This window comes from Rhamphochromis longiceps, linkage group LG3 (genome assembly GCF_057381845.1).
Source record: "Rhamphochromis longiceps isolate RC_006_pf linkage group LG3, R_longiceps_female_GT1.1, whole genome shotgun sequence".
Classification (NCBI taxonomy): Eukaryota; Metazoa; Chordata; class Actinopteri; order Cichliformes; family Cichlidae; genus Rhamphochromis; species Rhamphochromis longiceps.
This window is the reverse complement of record NC_140559.1, coordinates 9,300,945-9,319,458: the sequence shown is the minus strand read 5'-3', so window position 1 is coordinate 9,319,458 and position 18,514 is coordinate 9,300,945. Positions and strand designations below refer to the sequence as shown.

The 18,514-nt window shown below is 42.9% G+C and overlaps 1 protein-coding gene and 1 long non-coding RNA gene across 4 annotated transcripts; one reads left to right on the top strand and one right to left on the bottom strand.

The window, feature by feature from the left end:
* Window positions 1-6,385: 6,385 nt before the first annotated feature.
* LOC146672827 (protein NLRC3-like) lies at window positions 6,386-16,152 on the bottom strand. 3 transcript variants are annotated; one of them, XM_085389021.1, is made up of 6 exons: window positions 16,068-16,152; window positions 14,124-15,951; window positions 12,697-12,870; window positions 10,776-10,952; window positions 8,010-8,183; window positions 6,386-7,334 (listed from the first exon to the last, which is right to left on the bottom strand). In XM_085389021.1, the coding sequence occupies exons 2-6, from the start codon at window positions 15,749-15,751 to the stop codon at window positions 7,325-7,327; spliced, it is 2,163 nt and encodes a 720-aa protein (XP_085245147.1). In that variant the 5' UTR covers window positions 15,752-15,951; window positions 16,068-16,152; the 3' UTR covers window positions 6,386-7,324. The 3 variants fall into 3 exon arrangements, with proteins under 3 accessions (XP_085245147.1, XP_085245143.1, XP_085245153.1); XM_085389017.1 differs by lacking the exons at window positions 10,776-10,952; window positions 16,068-16,152 and having other exon boundaries at window positions 14,124-15,888; XM_085389027.1 differs by lacking the exons at window positions 6,386-7,334; window positions 8,010-8,183; window positions 10,776-10,952; window positions 12,697-12,870; window positions 16,068-16,152 and adding an exon at window positions 13,483-13,678 and having other exon boundaries at window positions 14,124-15,888.
* Window positions 13,619-17,267, top strand: LOC146672826 (uncharacterized). The gene is made up of 3 exons (XR_014908527.1): window positions 13,619-13,757; window positions 16,835-16,904; window positions 17,113-17,267. It is a non-coding gene; the product is annotated as an uncharacterized LOC146672826 (long non-coding RNA).
* The last annotated feature ends 1,247 nt before the right edge of the window (window positions 17,268-18,514 follow it).

The following is an 18,514-nucleotide window of genomic DNA, read 5'->3' as shown; positions in this document are numbered from 1 at the left end:
TTCTTTTTTCCTTTTTATTGTGTTACTTTCACAGTGCACTGAAAGTTTGTTGCTAAATCTTTGTCATTTAAAGCACATCTGAACATTTGAACAGGAAGAACTACACAACATGTTGTTGGGAACGGTTGCAAAGTGAGTTTCTCCAAAATTAAAATGGGTTCAGGAGAAAGCCACTTATTGGGACAATTAGGAAGCGAGTCCCTGTCTGAAAGGATTCAGCGGTGATCCAGTCGAAATTCTTTTTCTTTTTTTGAAATGGCGTCATATTGCTGAGGGTGGAAACGAAATGCGACGATAGATTCCACTATCAGCACTGAATGAATAAATGAATAAAAAATGAGTAAAAATGGGGAACTGACTGGACTGCTGAAAGCTGACAAGAGTTGACTGACTTAACACCACTATGCAAAGGTTAACCCCCACCCAGATGTAACAAAGGGGTGGATGTATCTCTGTGTGTGTCTTTTGTTGCAGGAGCAGGAGGAGACCAGAGGAGGAAACTTTGGGTCACATGACTGTGTGAACTCTGCAAATTTAAGCTTTTAGCTGTAATTTTTCTGTGTCTGTGAATTTACCAGCAGTGTGTTATTCATGATCCTGTATTACTCACAATGCAGACGTCACTGTGAGAAAGTGTGTATTCACCTGCGCAGCGCTAACATTTACATTACTTTTCTACAGCAGAGGGTTAATCATGTGATTTGATCACGTGATTTACAGCAGGACACAACTTAATAATGTTTTTCTACCACAGGATTACTGAGTTTTTGTGTGAAGGAAACTGTGTTGACAGGCTGTATGTTGGTGATGAAATTACACTGTGTTGTTGAGGAATGTGAATATTACAGTGGAGATGTGAATACAGTGTGAGAGACATCCTGTGTTGAAGCCAGTGTTACTTCTTTTACAGCAGAGTGTTAACTTTATGACCTTTTACAGCATCTCTGGAGTCTGGTGACCCAGGCCTGACCTAGGATGCTACTGCTAATGTTTCTCTAATGTGCTTGTAAAGGATTCAGCACAGACAGACAAGTGACAACTGAGCAGATGTGCAGGGTTATAGAATAGTTCAAATGGGCTCATTATCTGACCACTATTGAGCTCATAGTGATGAAACAAGTGAGCGACGAACTTAAGGAAAGTCACTGATTACAATGTGGGATGAATTTGAGATGATCGATGATTTGGAGCAAATTATGGCACAAAAGCAGGAGTTTAATGATTTAGAATAAACCTGCAATGATACTTGTCTCTGTGATGCTGAATACTTTATTACTCTTATGAGCTACAGTTGTTTGCAAATGTGAAGTTTGTTTTAACTTACGGGGTTTTGTCTACAGGCAAGGATACAGGCTCCGGGTGGAGCTGGGAGTTGAACAATCTTAACATTTAACCACTGACTAATGTTTCTTTGACACAGGGTTACAGGTTTGGAGTGGAGCTGCTCCAAGAGAAACCCTGGAGAATTTTTCAGAGAGAATGTGCAACATTCTTGTGCATGTCTCATTGTGTGGAGTTGACACATGGCGAGAGCCGTGTGGCAAAAGAGGAGTGTCAATATTTTAACTTGCAGATGTTGTGACGTGCCCTGAGAAGGAGTGACTGAAGGAGATCATCCACAAGATGGAAGCTGAGGCCTGGAGAGAGGCTTCAGGAGGATCATAGAGGAGCAGAGATCAGCTTCAGCACAGCAGACATCCCACAGTGAGCTGTGCTACTGAGCTTCCAGAAGATCGTCGAGAGGAGACTTTGAACAGCAAACAACCAGAAGGAGTGAAAGAGATTCAACGTTGACGTTGAGGAAGACAACTAGGGTGTACGATGTGCTCTGCCCTAATTCTTCAGCGGCGTTGGAACAGAAGCAGAAGGATGAAGGGAGCGTGCCAAGCTCTAATCGACGGTGCAGAAGTTCAGCGATGGAATTGTGATTCTGTGAACAGCACAGACGCCAGGGGACTGGGAAATAGCTGACAGCACTTTTCCCAAGGATGGAGATCACCTAAAGTGTGTCACTGTGCCATGCAGACTTGATACTGCAGAGGGGCTTTTGTTTACATTTGCATCATGTGTTACACTTTTTTAATCTTTAATTTTAAATTGAAACTAACATTTAAAAACATTTGGTACAATGTGGAAAGAGGAAGAGTATTTCCACCAGGAGCAGAAACGTCTGACTCAGCATGACGATGCTGTTGGTGGATACTGAAGAGCTCAGCCTGTCAAGACAGGATTAGGTTATCGTTTTTAAACATGTTTATTCAATTATATTCTGAGGCCAGTTATCTGGTATAATCTTTGGAAGTCTATTAAATTAAAAATAAAATCAGATGTGTGGTCTTTTGGTTGTTTTTGTTTTGTTCAATAAGCAGATGTTGGTGTTTCAGCAATGCAGTAACTTAAGTTTAAAAGGCTTGTTAGAAACTATGAAACACATCATACAGACTTGTGGACATTAGAAGACGACTAATAATCATCATGAATAAGACTAAAGGCAGGAAGGTGTCCTTTATAACTAATAATATTAATAACTAATAATATTAATATCATAGTCTGTCTGCAGCTGAGACAATACAAACTCAAACTGTGGGGAGAAGATTATATCACTTCAGTTTAAATTGACCTGGAAGCGCCACATTTTCACAGACTTCTTTATTTACAGCATTTTTTACGTGCTGTATAGATTATACAGTTAGGTCCATAAATATCTGGACAGAGAGAACTTCATTTCTGATTTTGGTTCTGTACATACACTAAAATCAATTTTAAATGAAACAACTCAGATGTGTTTGAAGTGCAGACTTTCAGCTTTAATTCAGGGGGTTGAACAAAGAGATGCAGAAGAATGTGAGGAACTAAAGCATGTTCAACACAATCCCTTCATTTCAGGGGAAATGTGGAGGAAAAAGTAGAAAAAATAAATAACTTAATTAAATTAATTAAATAATAAGATTGTCAGCTGGTAACCAGCTTCATGCGACCGCTTATCCTGGTCCCAGTGTTAGGGTCAGTGAATCCAGTTAACAGAAAGATATCCTGGATATACTCGACTGACTTTTTAGACTCAAGATTAATAATCATTATAAAAATTATAGTCTAACATCCAGAAATCTGTACGATGTGTTTCATTATGTCTAACAAGCCTTGTACAGTTAAAGCTAACAGTTACTACATGACTGAAACACCAACTTTATCTCTTTTATTAAAACATGCATATTAGGGCTGGCATCGTCACTCATGTCTAGAATCTATTCGATCCACGATTCCATTCAATTTGATTCAATGTGAATCGGGGAAATTTTGCCTCAGACAGTCAGAAATATTATAATTCAGGTCATGCATCAGTACATTTCTATATTTTTATATCTATAAAAAGAAATCTGACACTTGCGAGACTTTATCAAAGCTGTGAGCGTCACAGCAGATGCCTTTGTGTCAAAGTAGCTGAGGATCAAACAGAAAAACATGAAGGTTTTCCTGGCCTGGGATTTTATACAAATATTCTGCAGTACATCAAAAACAAAAGAAAACCATTAATGAACATATGAACATTACCTGATGCTGCTGACGTGAAGCAGAGCAAAGTTACAGAGGTTTGATTACAGACACAGCTGAGCATTTTGCAATTTTGCATCATTTTAAAAAGTTTAAATTTGTTCAGTATTGAACGGCAGAAACGAGGCTTTGTTTTCGGAAGTAAGTAAAAGAAAAAATAGCTGCCGACAGGCTGTAAAAACGGTAGACTTGTGCATAACAAGCAAGCGAATAATGCAGAAAACAGGAAACTGTTCTTGAAGTACAGAGAGAGAGAGAGAGAGAGAGCTGTGCATGAAGTGTGATTTTATCCTGGTGGCAGCAAAACAATCAGAGGGAATTCATGACGATGTTTATGTGAAGCGTAGTTTGGAGCTTCTTTTGCTGCTGGTTTACTCAATATTGTTTGGAGAGAGATCAAACCTGCAGCTTCAGAATCAGCGCAAAAAGGGCGTAAACACAAAGCGTGGAGCCGCCGAAACATCAGAATCAGCGAGCTGTCGGCTTTCAGCTCGTGTCCGTGCAGTCAGGTGAGAAAGTCACATCTCACTGATTCTGATGCGTCGGCGGCTCCGCGCTTTGTGTTTACGTCTTTGTGCAGAATCCGTGTTCCTGCTCTCATTTACTGTTTTAGCTGTTTGGTGGTTGTTGAAATTTTGGGAGGTTTAACCTGAGATTCTGGCGTTTTGGCCAAAATGAATTTATATTAAAAAATCGATTCAGGGTTTTAATGAATCGATATCATGTTATCCAAGCGAGAATCAATTTTAATCGATAAATCGATAATCAAAACCACCCCTGATGCATATACACGGGTCACACTGCTTATTGAAACTCCCCAAACATCAGATCTGAATCAGACAGGTTTCTGTTTTTTGTTTTCAAAGTTTAGACTTTGCTTCTATTGGACTTTTTATCAGTAACACGTGCTTACTTTCTGCAGGAACAGTTGAACCTAACATAAATAAATAACTCCAGAGGTGATAGTCAGCAGGGGGTTTACAAGTTGTGTGCCGCCTTGTCGGCGGTATAAGCTCGACCACTTGCAAGGTGAGCTGGCAGACATCACTGAACTCATCAGAGATGATTAGGTTCATTTTGACAAAGTGAGCAGATATTTAACCTCCTAGGACCTGGCGTCCACATATGTGGACATCACATTTTGGGTTGTTTAGACCAAAATACTACATTTTGCTCTACAAGTGCCTGATATCCACTCACAAGGATGTTACACTGCCAGTGTGCTATTGACATTTTAGACAAATATCCTCATATGTGGCTCTCATTTTTCTCAGAAACAAAAATTTGGTAAAAAAATATAAATAAACCTGGTAATTCTTTGTTTTTACATTCATCAGGTCCCAATCAGCCCAAATATCAAAGAGAAATTAAAAATGAATGCCACGGAGGAGTTTGGGTCTTAGGAGGTTAAAGATTGTGCCACTACATTCTTGTCTAGAAGATATTAAAGTGTATTTGGTGACACACAAAAAAGGGTAAAGTTTAAGTATAGTTTGGGTCCACACATGTCCAAACCCTGGTGTGTAGGCCTACTTAGTTTTGAGGAATTGTCATGGGACCGGGGTCTGGGTGACCCAGGGCCTGTAAGAAGTTATGGACATGTGTGTTTTTGGTGCTGCTGTCTCCTGTTTCCATGTTTGTGTATCTAGGTGTGTGTGTGTGTGTGTGTGTGGGTGTGTCAGCCAGGAGCCTGGCCACACCTGCGGAGGAGAATTACTCACACCTGCAGCTGATCAAGCCTCGTCAGAGGAGCTACTTAGGAGTGTGGTGGAGCTGTCTCCGATGATGGATCATTGCGTAACTTCACGTTAGTCTCTTGGCGAGTTAGTTAAGGTTAGTCTGCTGCATTGTGGCGTTGCTGACGGCTGCCTCTTTGTTATTCCCCAGGAGGAGTGTGGAGGCGAGAGGGCAGCGAGCACGGGGTGCTCAGACACTGAGGAGCGGAGACAAAGAACACTAACACTGGCAAGAGGACATGTCAGAGTCGGGAACGCACTGGGGATTTATTGTTGTTTGGATTATTTTGCATTACTGTAAATAAATGCACTGACCTCATCAAAGAGTCCAGCATTTGGGTCCTCCTTCCCCTCATCATAGCCTGCCACGCAGGCCGTGACAGAAAAGCCCACTAAAAGAACGCCCAAAGCAATGCTTTTGACTTGATCAGCATTGACCCCGCCCCCTGACTTTGATGAGTGAAGCTGACAAAATGTGGGAAAGTTCAAGGGGGCCGAATAATTTTGAAAGCCACTGTAAAGTTCACTATCAGTAACATCATAGCACCACCCAGCTGTATAGAAACTCCGTCATGCTAGCTAGTAGCAGTACGAGTTATTGTAACTGACTGTAAAAAGTCAGCACAAGGAAAATAAACTCCACCTAAACTTGGTTTATATCTGACCCAGATAGACTGCAGGTCATAACTTCTTACCTGAAGTTCAGTTCACCTGACACTCGGACCGGCGGCCGCCTCGGGTCTCTGCTCCTCCTGCCTCCCCTTTCCCTCATCCACCTGCTGCCTCTGTGGAAGCTCCACCATAGCCACCACCAAACAACTGACTTATTTTTACACATCGACCAGCATCCGGCCAATCCACCACCTTCCATCGTTTATACCGTTACAAAAAAATAAAAAAAACATCATCGGTCCATAAAAACGAAAAATCACCATCAGTATGCCCGATGGCCAGTCCAGCTATGGTCGTGCCATCAGTTAACCCTTCACGTGCCAGCTGTTACACGCGTGCCCAGGGTTGCCGACCCCTGCTCTAAAGCATCTGATTTGGATTCCTGAGATCAAATATATTTTCCTATGGGTTTGTTTTCTTCCCATTTGTGGCTTTAATGTAGTGTTACATCCTGTTTGTTTGCTTCCATCTGTATACATGTCCAGATTCACTGTTATGTTTCTATTCTTACATTGCTGTGTGATCACTGTTCCCTCTGCTGACTGATGTGACCTTTTGTATCTTACACTGATACTTGTCATATTTGTATCTGCGCCTAAAAGATAAAAAGTTTTCCACGCTAAAACACAGCTCCACCTCCTGCAGTTCTCCCTCTGAACCACTAGATGTCTCTGTTATCTAAATGAAGACGTGCAGCACAGCAACCACAGCAGCGCTCAGATCACACGTGTCCTGTTATTATGTATAAAAGCATGAAACAGGTGAGACAGGTGGGATCAATATTAATGTTGTGGAAATATATGAAAAAGAAACAGAAGAGTGAAAACATTTCGTGTTTCTAGAAAGATCTTTCAGCTCACAGCTGCTCACAGACTGTATTTACAAGTGACAAACTGCAACTCTACAGTACATCTACAGTATATATCAAATATATTCTGTATTCAAATCTATTGAGTGATGTTTGAAAGTCTTTCCAGGTGAGTTTGATCCAGGAGGGTCTGAAGCCAGAGTCAGACAGAGACTGTGCAGAGACTGTAGAAGGACAGAGCAGCAGCAGAGCAGTCCAGATACACTGATGATCCTCTGTCAGATCCAGAGGGACACACAGGGATGATGCTGGACTCTACATTGTGTCTGACAGTGGAGCTGTTCTCAGAGCAGTTCACTCTGCAGCACTGACAGTCATCTGCACTTCTTCTCATTCCTCTGTCAGTCACTGCTGGATGAAGCTCTCCTCTCCACCTCCCAGTAACATGGCCCAGTCAGAGCGTCTCTACACACAAGCTGCTGCTGCTTCAACCTCTCTGGATCATCAGGACACAGCTCCTCCTCTCTCAGCACACACACCGTCCTGTTTACCATCATCACCTCCACCTGCAGAGAGAAGAAGGAAGAGCAGAGGAGATAAACGAGTGTTTCCAGAGACTCTTCATCAGCTGTCAGTCAGTGATGCAGCACATCCAGTATAAAGAGCAGCAGGGACTTCAGTGCTGGGACTGTACTAGGACTCATTGTTGCTTCACTTTTTCTAATCTTTGGATTTTCATTGAAGTTGCTGACAATGTTTTTCCCTCCTAGTTTGAGTTGGGACTTTCATTCATTAGAAGAACCTTGGTGTGTCCACTCTGAGCTCAGTAGGAACCCCAACAACAAGCCCAACAATCCAGATGGACGGTTCCAGCTGTTCACTGGAGGAATTCCATCCAAACATCTGCTCTCACTAAATTCTTCCTCACCTACAGACTGTGTTCTTCACTGCTTTAAACTTGGAAATGAATGCAGTCATTGGTCTGCGTGCTGCTTTGTTCAGAGAGCTGATTGGCTGTTGACACTGTTTGATCAGAGCGTGTCAGCTGTTACTATGGTGACCATAAAGGTGAGAAACAGGAAGTGTTTGTGTCCAATCCTGAAGCCTGTCACCATTCTCCTCTCACAGCTTCACTGAGAAGCTGCAGCTTTACAGGAAACACTGGATCTTTGTTTAATACTGACTGTGTTTAGTACAATACTGCTGACAGCACCACCCACTCACTCCATCACTCTACTTACAGCAGCCACTCCAGTCTGTAGTCTGGACTCTCCTTAAGATCAGACAGCTGATTCACATCTGGATCTTTCAGGTTGTTTCCCCACAGGTCCAGCTCTCTCAGATGGGAGGGGTTGGACTTCAGTGCTGCTGCCAGATAATCACAGCTGATCTCTGACAAACCACAGTCGATCAATCTGTATAAAGAATGAAAGATGTAAGTTTATTAGACACAGTGTGAGCTTGAAATCATTCAGTGTTTCACCATTTGTTCAGAGCTGAAGAAGGTTCAGAATGTAGAAGTTTAGAAAATGGAAACTCCAAACAGCTGAAGCCAACAGGAAGCAGCTTCAAACAGGAAACTGTGCAGAGTTTCAGACTATATGTCCTGATGCAGCCAGTTGGATTTTGGAGATTTGAATCTCTGTTCTGTGACTAAGTCCTTGAATCATTTCTTCAAGTTGGTCCAACAAGACAGACTAAGTATTGGACATGTGTTGTGGCTCCATTAGGGGAGCTTCTAAATGTGATGTGATGGCCCCTCTGGCTCTGTCAGGTCACAGAACTGAAGAGAGCTCAAACTGGGCACACAGTTGTTCCAGTCTGGACCAAAGACTCTATACTGGGACTGAGGGACTGCTTTGACTGCACCCACTGGGACTTTTTAAAGTCTCGTGTTCTCACTTAGATCATCGATTTCTACTTACATTTCTTTCTGAGAAAATGGGGATTACTTTGGAAACAGGAAGTATTTTCCCCAATAAGCAGCCCTGGATTAGTAAATCACTCCAACATGTTCTCAGGCAGAAGAAGCTGTCTTGTTATGAGGGAGAGAAGAAAAAGATTGAGGCACAGAAACTTGTTGAAAGAGAGATAAAGCAGCTAAAATCAGGTGTAAAAGTAAAGCAGAGGATGAGCTGAATAAAGGACACTCAAGGCTGGTTTGGAAAGGAATGAAGTCCATGATGGGGATGCAGGACAAGGAGCAAAGATGAATGTGATGCTGAATCAGCAGAAGACTTGGACTCATTTGATTCCAGCTTTGATATCATTGATTTCAATGAAGAGCTTTGTGATTGTAGCAAAGGGCTGGTAGCTCTGAGAGTCCCACTGATGAGGTGTTTGTGTGGAAATCTCTTAGTGGGACCAAAGAGAGAAAAAGCCCTGGTCCTGATGCTGTGGGAGGGAAATGATTGAAGTGCGCTGTGAGGAACTGACTGGGAGATTTTCACACATTTTCCAGTCCTCCTTGGAACAACAGGAAGTTCCCAGCATATGGAAACAAAGGTTAAGTGTCCTGTGGCACTCAGTGATGATGGTGCTGTGGCCCCACCACCTCCACCTCTTTGTAAAGGAACTAACTGTCATCTGAAGCTTCAAATGGAACAAAGACTTCCTCCACTAGGTGGCAGTGTCTGATGAGAAAGTGTTAGTGGAGCTGGCCTGGAGTCAGAAACAGGAAGATGCAGGATTTGGGAAAAGTGGTTAGCACTAGTGCCTTAAAGCAAGAAGGTTGTAGGTTGAAGCTTGTTGGCCTTTCTGTGGAGGTTGGATGTTCTCCCACAGTCCAATGAAATGCTGCTTAGGTTCATTGGTGCTTCTAAATTGGCTGTAGGTGTGGATGTGAGAGAGTGCTTCTCTGTCTCTCTCTGTTGGCCCTGTGATGGACTGCTCACCTGTGCAGGTGGACCACGCCTCTTGCCCTATGACAGCTAGGGCACAGGCTCCAGCCCTGTGAGCCTAAGCTGAATAAACAGTTAGCAAAAATGATTCATAGATGGCCTGAAATCCCCCAGTTAGCAGTTTGGTAGATAGCTATGACATGCTAATCCCACCCAGCAGCTGTATTCTACCTGTAAGCTGATCCCTGCTGAGCCAAAGCACTTTTTCATATACAAATTACAACCTTTAATAGAAACCTATTTTGCTTTGGATTTCAGTGTCAGACAGAGTTTAAGGTGGAATGAAGAGTTGGAGAGTTTCACAGTGAATTATCCAGTGGAGGATTTTTCTTCTTCTTTGAAGGTTTGAAATGTGAACATTGTTCTGCTGCAGTCAATGGACTAAACCAGAGAAGAAGAAATTTAAACCTTTTAAAATGATGACAGATTACAAACTCTCAGCTGTGTCTGTAATCAAACCTCTGTAACTTTGCTTCCCTTCAGCAGCATCAGCTCATGTTCACATGTTGATTCATGGTTTGCTTCAGTTTTTGATGGACTGCAGAATATTTTGAAGGTTATCTGCTATAAAAAGCCAGAAGAGGAAAATCTGCTTCATGTGATTCTGTTTGATCCTCAGTGACTTTGACACAAAGGCCTCTGCTGTGATGATCACACCTCTGATCAAGTCTCACAGTGTCAGCTTTGTTTTTATACATATGGATATGTGCTGATAAATGATCAGAATTATAATATTTCCCACTGTCTGCTGTGTGCCGTGACCTTTGACCTGCTAAAGACAGTCAGCTGTGGATTATTCATTGTTGTGTCTGATACTTAGAACTGTGAGGAAGAACACTACACAGTTAATCAGGGTCCCCTCTCTCTGAATCAGGAAAGGTGGGCCGGCCGCGTGTGGGCCGCGGGCCATACGTTGAGTCTCACTGTTTGAAATGTGAACATTGTTCTGCTCCAGTCAATGGACTAAACCAGAGAAGAAGAAAACAGACTTTACCATGAAGATCCTCAGTGTGGATCAGTATAATATCAGCCTGATGTCTGCAGTTTAGTGTCAGCACAACTTTCACCTCATATTCATCTCAGCACAACTAAAACATGCTGACTGACCTCAGAGTTTCAAGTCCACATCCTGGACTCTCCAGGAAACCACACAGATGCTTCACTCCTGAATCCTGCAGCTTTTTGTTGTAGCTCAGGTCCAGCTGTCTCAGATGGGAGGGGTTGGACTTCAGTGCTGCTGCCAGATAATCACAGCTGATCTCTGACAAACCACAGTTGATCAATCTGTATAAAGAATGAAAGATGTAAGTTTATTAGACAAAGTGTGAGCTTGAAATCATTCAGTGTTTCATCATCTGTTCAGAGCTGAAGAAGGTTCAGAATGTAGAAGTTTAGAAAATGGAAACTCCAAACAGCTGAAGCCAACAGGAAGCAGCTTCAAACAAACACAACAAGAGAAAAAACTCTGAATGTTTCACATTAAAGTCGTACATTTCTCATAAAAACAGGACAAAGACTTGAAAAAGTCGTGTTTTTCCTTCCAGGAACCACAAGGCTTCACTTTTAAAGGTGAAGTGTGAAAGAAATGGACATATTTGAAGTCCAACACCTTTTTCCAGTCACATTATTCAAGCAGACAAACTACAAGCTCATTTTCATTCCAACAAGTCATCTTCTGACCTGGACTAACAACACTGGTCTCTATGTGCAGCTGGCTGTGAGACCAGTGCTCAGGGAGCGTCTACAAAGTGCAACACTGAAAGAACATCACACACTCATTTGCTTCCATCATCCAACCTGAAGAGGAAACAGAGACGCCTCCCCTTCAAAGTAAAAGCTGCTCCTTTTGGACACAGTATCAAAGAAAGTCTGCGGTATAACATAGAAAAGACAGAACAAAGTTTTGGTTGTTTTTAAATTGTGCAGAAATGAAACTACACTATGCTCAATTATGTGACAGACATTTCATCCCATTCCAGTTTGGCCTCATCCTGGGCCGGATTATCCAGCACACACTCTGACCACAGGCCCAGGGGCCACGCACAGCTGGGCTCCATCCAAGAGACAGGAAACAAACCAACACAATAATAAAAAGCACCATGTGAGCTTCTTACATCTTCAAGACAAACATAGTAAAAACATGAGCATATTTGTTTCCTGATAAAATGATGTGACAGGTAGAACAGAGTAAAGTGGTGGTGTTACAGCCTTTCTCCCCTCTGCTGCCGAGGCTGTTAGTCTCTCCCAAACTCAGCTACAGGACTTCCAAATGAATGAAAGCAGCAGAAGTGGCTTTACAAATGAAAGAGGAAGAGGAGAAGAAGAGGAGAGGGAGGCCACCCTGACCATCACTCCAGCTGAAAACATCACACTTCCATTAAAGTTGGTGAGAAAATGTTGAGCAGGATGAGCTGCTGGCTAATCTGGAGGCTGTAGCAGCAGCTCACAGTCACAGTGGATTTCCACTCATGAAAAAGCTCTGGCTGCTTCATTTCTCATCTCATATCAGAGACTTTAATGCTTCACTGAAGCTGTACTGTGATGCTTCCATATCCCAGTGAGGCCTCCATAATGATTTCAGCTGTTCTGTACACACACTGTGTGCCCTGTATGGCTCAAAGTCTCTGCAGCCTGTTTTTATCTGCTATCATCAGATCTTCATCATCCTCATTCACATCCCTCACACACTCTACAGCCTCATCAGCACTGACTTCATCTTCACTGACTGATGGAGCACAACATGAACCTGTGGAGGCTGAAACACTGTCCTGTCAAACATCTCCCCGTCACCACTCCACTTCTGTCAGCCTTTAAATGAACCCTGCTCAAGTCTGTCACTTCTGTTTGGAGCCAAAAGGAAAAACTGTTGTTCAGTCGTTTGGAAAGACAACATTTCTGAAAGCGCTCAAACTTCTTCACATTTGTCTTCAGACACATCATGAACATTTAGGAACTAAAGAAAGTTTCAAACATCAATCAAAGACCTGAAATATAGAAAAACAACAACAGCCGCAGTCAGTGAACTCACCTCAGAGTCTCCAGTCCACAGTTTGGACTCTCCAGTCCAGCACACAGAAGCTTAACTCCTGAATCCTGCAGGTTGTTCTCATTCATGTCCAGCTCTGTCAGATGGGAGGGGTTGGACTTCAGAGCTGAGGCCACAACTTCACAGTGAGACTCTGAGAGTCCACACCGAGTCAGTCTGTGATGATAGAAAATATGAAATGTGTTATTAAAAAAGCAGAAAATCTGCATTATAAACACAGACTGAATGTATATGAAGACAAAACAGAGGGAGGTCATAATCTGATGAATTTGCTCTTCACATCTGTGCTTCAGCTCCTCTTACTGTGTTTGACATGACACAACGATTGAGTCTCTCTCAGACCTGCAGACTTTTAATGAGAATCTTTGTTTGGCTTTAATCTGCAGATGAAGAAGGAAGATGGTGTCACATTTAGGCTTCCATAATATCCACAGTCTGGCACTGAGATCTGATCCAGAGTCAGAGTGAAGACACACATTTGGACTGTTTCCTGTTTTGACTCCAGAACATTTTGAATGAGTTCAGCTCAGTGAAGAGTTCCAGCTGGAAAGATGATCTCTGTTTGCTACCTGCTGTCAGGTACGACTGTTCACGTCCACACGCAGGAAAAACCTGCTGACTGTTACCAAACGGAGCAGAAATCTCATCACTGGACAATAATGATGAATGAACTCAGAGCTGCTGATATCAGATCTGATTTCAGGGGAACTAAACACAGAAATGATTGGCTCATGTGAATTTTTTGAGCCATTATCTTCTGGTGTGTCGCTAGTTGGCAGAAAATGATTTGTATTCCTGTTCAGGGCTTCAGTGTTTATGAGTCCAGATCCAGGTGACAGCAAGTCAAAATGATGTTACCTGTCTGTGTCCAGCAGCAGCCTGTATTCACTTTGAATATTGTTATAACCTGACATGGATCAGTTTGTCTTTGATTGGTTTGTAAATGTCACTGTTTCCATTGGACCTGAGTGACGTACAAAGACAGAGAGGGAGAGAAAGGAGAGAGAGGATGGAGACAGCAAAGAGAGAGCAAACACAAACAGGTGAGAGTGGACAGGTGACCAAGGTCAGCAACCAATCAGAGAGCTTCTGTTTGACCCACAGTCACTGATGATGACTGCACATAACCAAGCAGTGTGTTACTCTGATATCAAATATGGAACAGTGAGGAGGATGGAGAGAGAGTGGAAACAGCTGTGACTGCATGGATGTGACACACTTCAAATCTGTTCTCCACTCTTGGATTTGGGATCCATGGAGATGCTGCTGAGTCTGTACAATAAAGGAATGGTGTGGAAGGTTGCATCGTACGGACACAAACACTTTGTGGTTACAATCTGATTTTATTTTCAACATTAAACTACTAACCTACACTGATCAATGATGTTAATGATCACATCTGGACTCACCCAGCCTTTCTGCAGTTCCTCACAGCTGGAATCAGTCTCCGTCGTCCCCGCTCTGATGTGTTGTACTTCTGCAGGTCCAACTCATCCAGAACCTCCTCTGACATCTGCAGCATGAAGGCCAGAGCTGAGCACTGGATCTCAGAGAGTTCCTTCTCTGATCTGTTCTCTGACTTCAGGAACTCTTGGATCTCCTGATGTACTGATAGGTCGTTCATCTCCGTCAGACAGTGGAAGATGTTGATGCTTCTGTCAGGAGAGATTTCATTACTGTTCATCTTCTTCAGGTTGTTGATGACTCTCTGGATGGTTCCTGGACTGATCTCTGTCTGCCCCAGCAGACCTACTAAGAGTCTCTGGTTGGACTCCAGACAGAGGCCATGAAGGAAGCGAACAAACAGGTCCAGGTGGCCATTTTTACTCTGGAGGGATTTCTCCATGACTCTCCTCAGAAATACATCAAGTGATTGGAGATCTTCGTCATCGAAAACACTGGAAATTATCTTGGTCAAAGATTTTGATTTAAGGAAGTTCTTCAGCACCTTTGTCTTCCTGTTGGTGTGACAGTGGAACATGTAGACAGCAGCCAGAAACTCCTGAATGCTCAGATGAACAAAGCAGTAGACTGGTTTCTGGAAGATCACACACTCTCTTTTGAAGATCTCTGTACAAACTCCTGAGTACACAGAGGCCTCTGTCACATCCAGACCACACTGCTCCAGGTCTTCTTGGTAGAACATGATGTTTCCTTTCTCCAGATGTTCAAACGCCAGCCTCCCCAGCTTCAGAAGAACTTCCCTGTCAGCCTCTGTCAGCTCCTGTGGACTCGTCTCACGTCCCTCATGGTACTTGTTCTTCTTCCTCTTTGTCTGAACCAGCAGGAAGTGTGAGTACATGTCAGTCAGGGTCTTGGGCAGCTCTCCTCTCTGCTCGGTAGTCAACATGTGCTCCAGAACTGTAGCAGTGATCCAGCAGAAGACTGGGATACTACACATGATGTGGAGGCTCCTGGATGTCTTCATGTGGGAGAGGATTCTGCTGGACAGCTCTTCATCACTGAATCTCCTCCTGAAGTACTCCTCCTTCTGGGCGTCAGTGAAGCCTCGTACTTCTGTTAGCCTGTCAACACATGTAGGAGGGATCTGATTGGCTGCTGCTGGTCGGGAAGTTATCCAGACGAGAGCCGAGGGAAGCAGATTCCCCTTGATGAGGTTTGTCAGCAGCTGGCTGACTGATGACTTCTGTGTGACATCAGACAGCAGCTTCCTGTTGGTGAAATCCAATGAAAGTCTGCTTTCATCCAGGCCGTCAAAGATGAACAAAAGCTGAGAGACAGCCAGCTTCTCTGCTGTGACCTTCTGTAATGTTGGATGGAAAACATGGAGCAGCTCCAGAAGACTGTACTGCTCATCTCTGATCAGGTTCAGCTCCCTGAATGAAAGCAGAACCACCACACTGACATGTTGGTTCTCCAAGCCCTCTGCCCAGTCCAGAGTGAACTTCTGCACTGAGAAGGTTTTTCCAACACCAGCCACGCCGTTGGTCAGAACCACTCTGATGGGTCTCTGTTGGTCAGGTAAGGCTTTAAAGATGTCCTGGCACCTGATTGGAGCGTCATGGAGGGCGTCCATCTTGGAAGCTGTCTCCAGCTGCCTCACCTCATGTTGGGTATGAACCTCTTCACTCTGTCCCTCTGTGATGTAGAGCTCAGTGTAGATCCTGTTGAGGAGGGTTCTACTTCCTGTTTCATCACTTCCTTCAGTCACACGTTCACATCTCCTCCTCAGACTGATTTTATGTTCATCTAAAACCTCCTGCAGACCAACATCTGCTGAAAGAAAGAAAAACAATGAGACTAAAGAGAAAGAAAACTCTTCAATGTCTGAACAACACAAGAAGTCCAGTTTTCAGAAATGAGTCCATCAGCAGACAGATGTTCAGTCTTACTTTGTACACAGCTGCTCTGACTGGCTGTCTGCAGTCCAGCTCTGCTTCTGGATCTTTCTCCACACTGTGCAGAAGCTCTGATGGTGACACAGAAAAGTCAAAGTGGAGATACTTCTGTCCACCTTTGATTAGACTGATTTTAAAAAGGAAAAAAAGTTTTCAGTCATGTTCAGTCAGTCAAACACAGTCATGTTTCCAGTTCACTGACTTACATTTATTCCATGGACACTCACTCTAACCTGAACCACAGCTACAACCCAACATTGTTGAGGCCTCATCCCCTCCTTTCCTGACTGTAGAGGTTAAATATGCAACAACCAACAAATAAAAGAATTTGGTTCATTTCAAAGAAATTCAAGTAAAGTAACCGTAGTAAAGGAGACAACATTGATGGTGGGATTATTTGAAAGATTTGCTTTAGTCACGTCACAGAAACATATAACAGAAACTCTTTCAGTGTTATTCATTAATAAATTAACAGATAAACTGTGAAGAAGAAAAAAACTGAGATTTAAAGGAGAGAGTGAGCTCTGGGATAAACTGCTCGCTTCACGTCCTTCTCAGCTCACAGACACTCATCCTCATATTTTCCTTTAACATTTGATGGTATAATTCATCTGAGTTTACACTTTATCTGCATAAATACAGAAAAACAGACCCAAACACTAGAAACCATCAGTTTCACCATGTAGAATATATTGTTGTTTCCTTGCTTTTAATTCAGAGAAAAACTCTGATTTGGATTTTCTCTGTTCTCTTTGCCACAGCCCATCCCAGCAGCAGCTGAAGCAGCTGACTGTCACAACACTGAATAACACTTTAGGAGGAATTTCAGAGGTCAGTAAAGCTCCAGTTTCAACATCAGTTAATTAATCATAGTTAATCATAAATGTGAACCTGGCTGGCACACATGTTAATGTTAGCCATGTAAATATTAGCAGTTAGCTGAGGCCACAAGAAGAAGAGGCCCTAGAAGAACAATGGATGATAAGATTAGATTTTCAAGACTAGGCAGAGACGTGTTTTCCTTTACTGTCTCTTACAGAGGAGGGAGCAGATACCAGACGAGGTCACGGAGGTACGGGGAGGATTCGCAGCAGACAGCAAGACTGCCACGTCCATGCGAGAGAGCGATGGCTACGATAATCTCTGTTTTTGTCTCCCTATATAATGTTGTACAGCCCATGTGAGGGTTAACACAAACATCAGTCCTTCTACTTCAGTATGTTTGACACTTTGTTTACGCCTAAATTAACTTTAGTGTTAACGAGTTTTCATGTTTCTGTAATCCACCAGTGTGCTCATGCTTTTTTAAGTGAAAACTTATTTTTAAAGATCAAATATAATTATGTTTGTTATTTGTGGAGTTTAAATGTCCTTGACAGAGACAGATGATGATCATTATCCTGCACTGTGGTCTCAGGTTTGGTCGAGCTAGCACAAAGAATGGCTATGTTGAACTTCCTCCTGGGATCTACACTAAGAAGTGAGTCCAACATTAGCAGGGTCTCTTTCCTTTATCTGGATTCACTTTAGCATTCACAGTCACGTGAAGCTTGTTATTAACTCGATAAGTAAACCCAGGGTTTCAGCTGAGCGTTCACATGAAACACATGGTGTTGGCAGCATCTGATCAATCATATTCATGGAGACGTGTATCAGCAACAGAGCAGCTGAGTTTGCAGAAGGAAGTCAAACTAAACCACAGGAACAATATGAGGAGATTACACACATAATAAAATACTAGCAGTAACACAGCTGCTGCAGACAAATCAGTCGTGTGATCGTGTGTGAGAGGAGAAGGACTGTAAAGGAGTTTGGTGTTAAAAGGTCTGTATGAATGTGGGAGACTTTGAAGGGCTTTAAAAAGGCCAATATAAAATAAAAGGCAGCAAAATTGCTGAGTGTGAAAGTCACCAGACTTATCAGACCTCTGTGATTAAGACCTGTAAGAACACCTATTTGTACTTGTTGGCATTATATCAAACGTATATTAAGCCTTTGTTTGAACTCTGGTTGAATTTGTTACTTTCAGACTGTGAAACATCACAGAGGCTGCAGCTGCAGATCTTTTATTCACCTGGAAATTTACTTTAAATGTTAGATGGAAAATGTATTGCTCAGTTTCACCAAAGTAAGAACAAGAATCCATAAACCTTCATAAAGACAAACATCTCCCAGAACATTGAGCTGCTGAAGTGTCACTGAAGGGAAAAACTATTTGTCCTCCTCCATCCAGCAACACCTGAAACACCTGAGTGGAAGCTCCTCCCTACACTGTGTTTGAAGCAAAGCACAAAGGAGACACCTGCTGGAGCAGCTGGAGTCCTACAGACACTCAGCCTCTTCACTACACAAACACCTCCTACAACATCCACTCTTTCCACTCTGACTGCTGTGTTTGTGGAAACACTCCAACACACACCGCTTCACATACCAACATAGAA

Bases quoted from the DNA above. Each gene is read 5' to 3' on its own strand.
- LOC146672827 (XM_085389021.1), bottom strand. From the start codon at position 15,751: ATGGACGCCCTCCATGACGCTCCAATCAGGTGCCAGGACATCTTTAAA. The intron at 12,871-14,123 runs GTGAGTCCAGAT...CTATCATCACAG, and splicing joins AGGAACTGCAGAAAGGCTGG to ACTGACTCGGTGTGGACTCT. The intron at 8,184-10,775 runs GTCAGTCAGCAT...TTCTTTATACAG, and splicing joins TGTGGACTTGAAACTCTGAG to ATTGATCGACTGTGGTTTGT.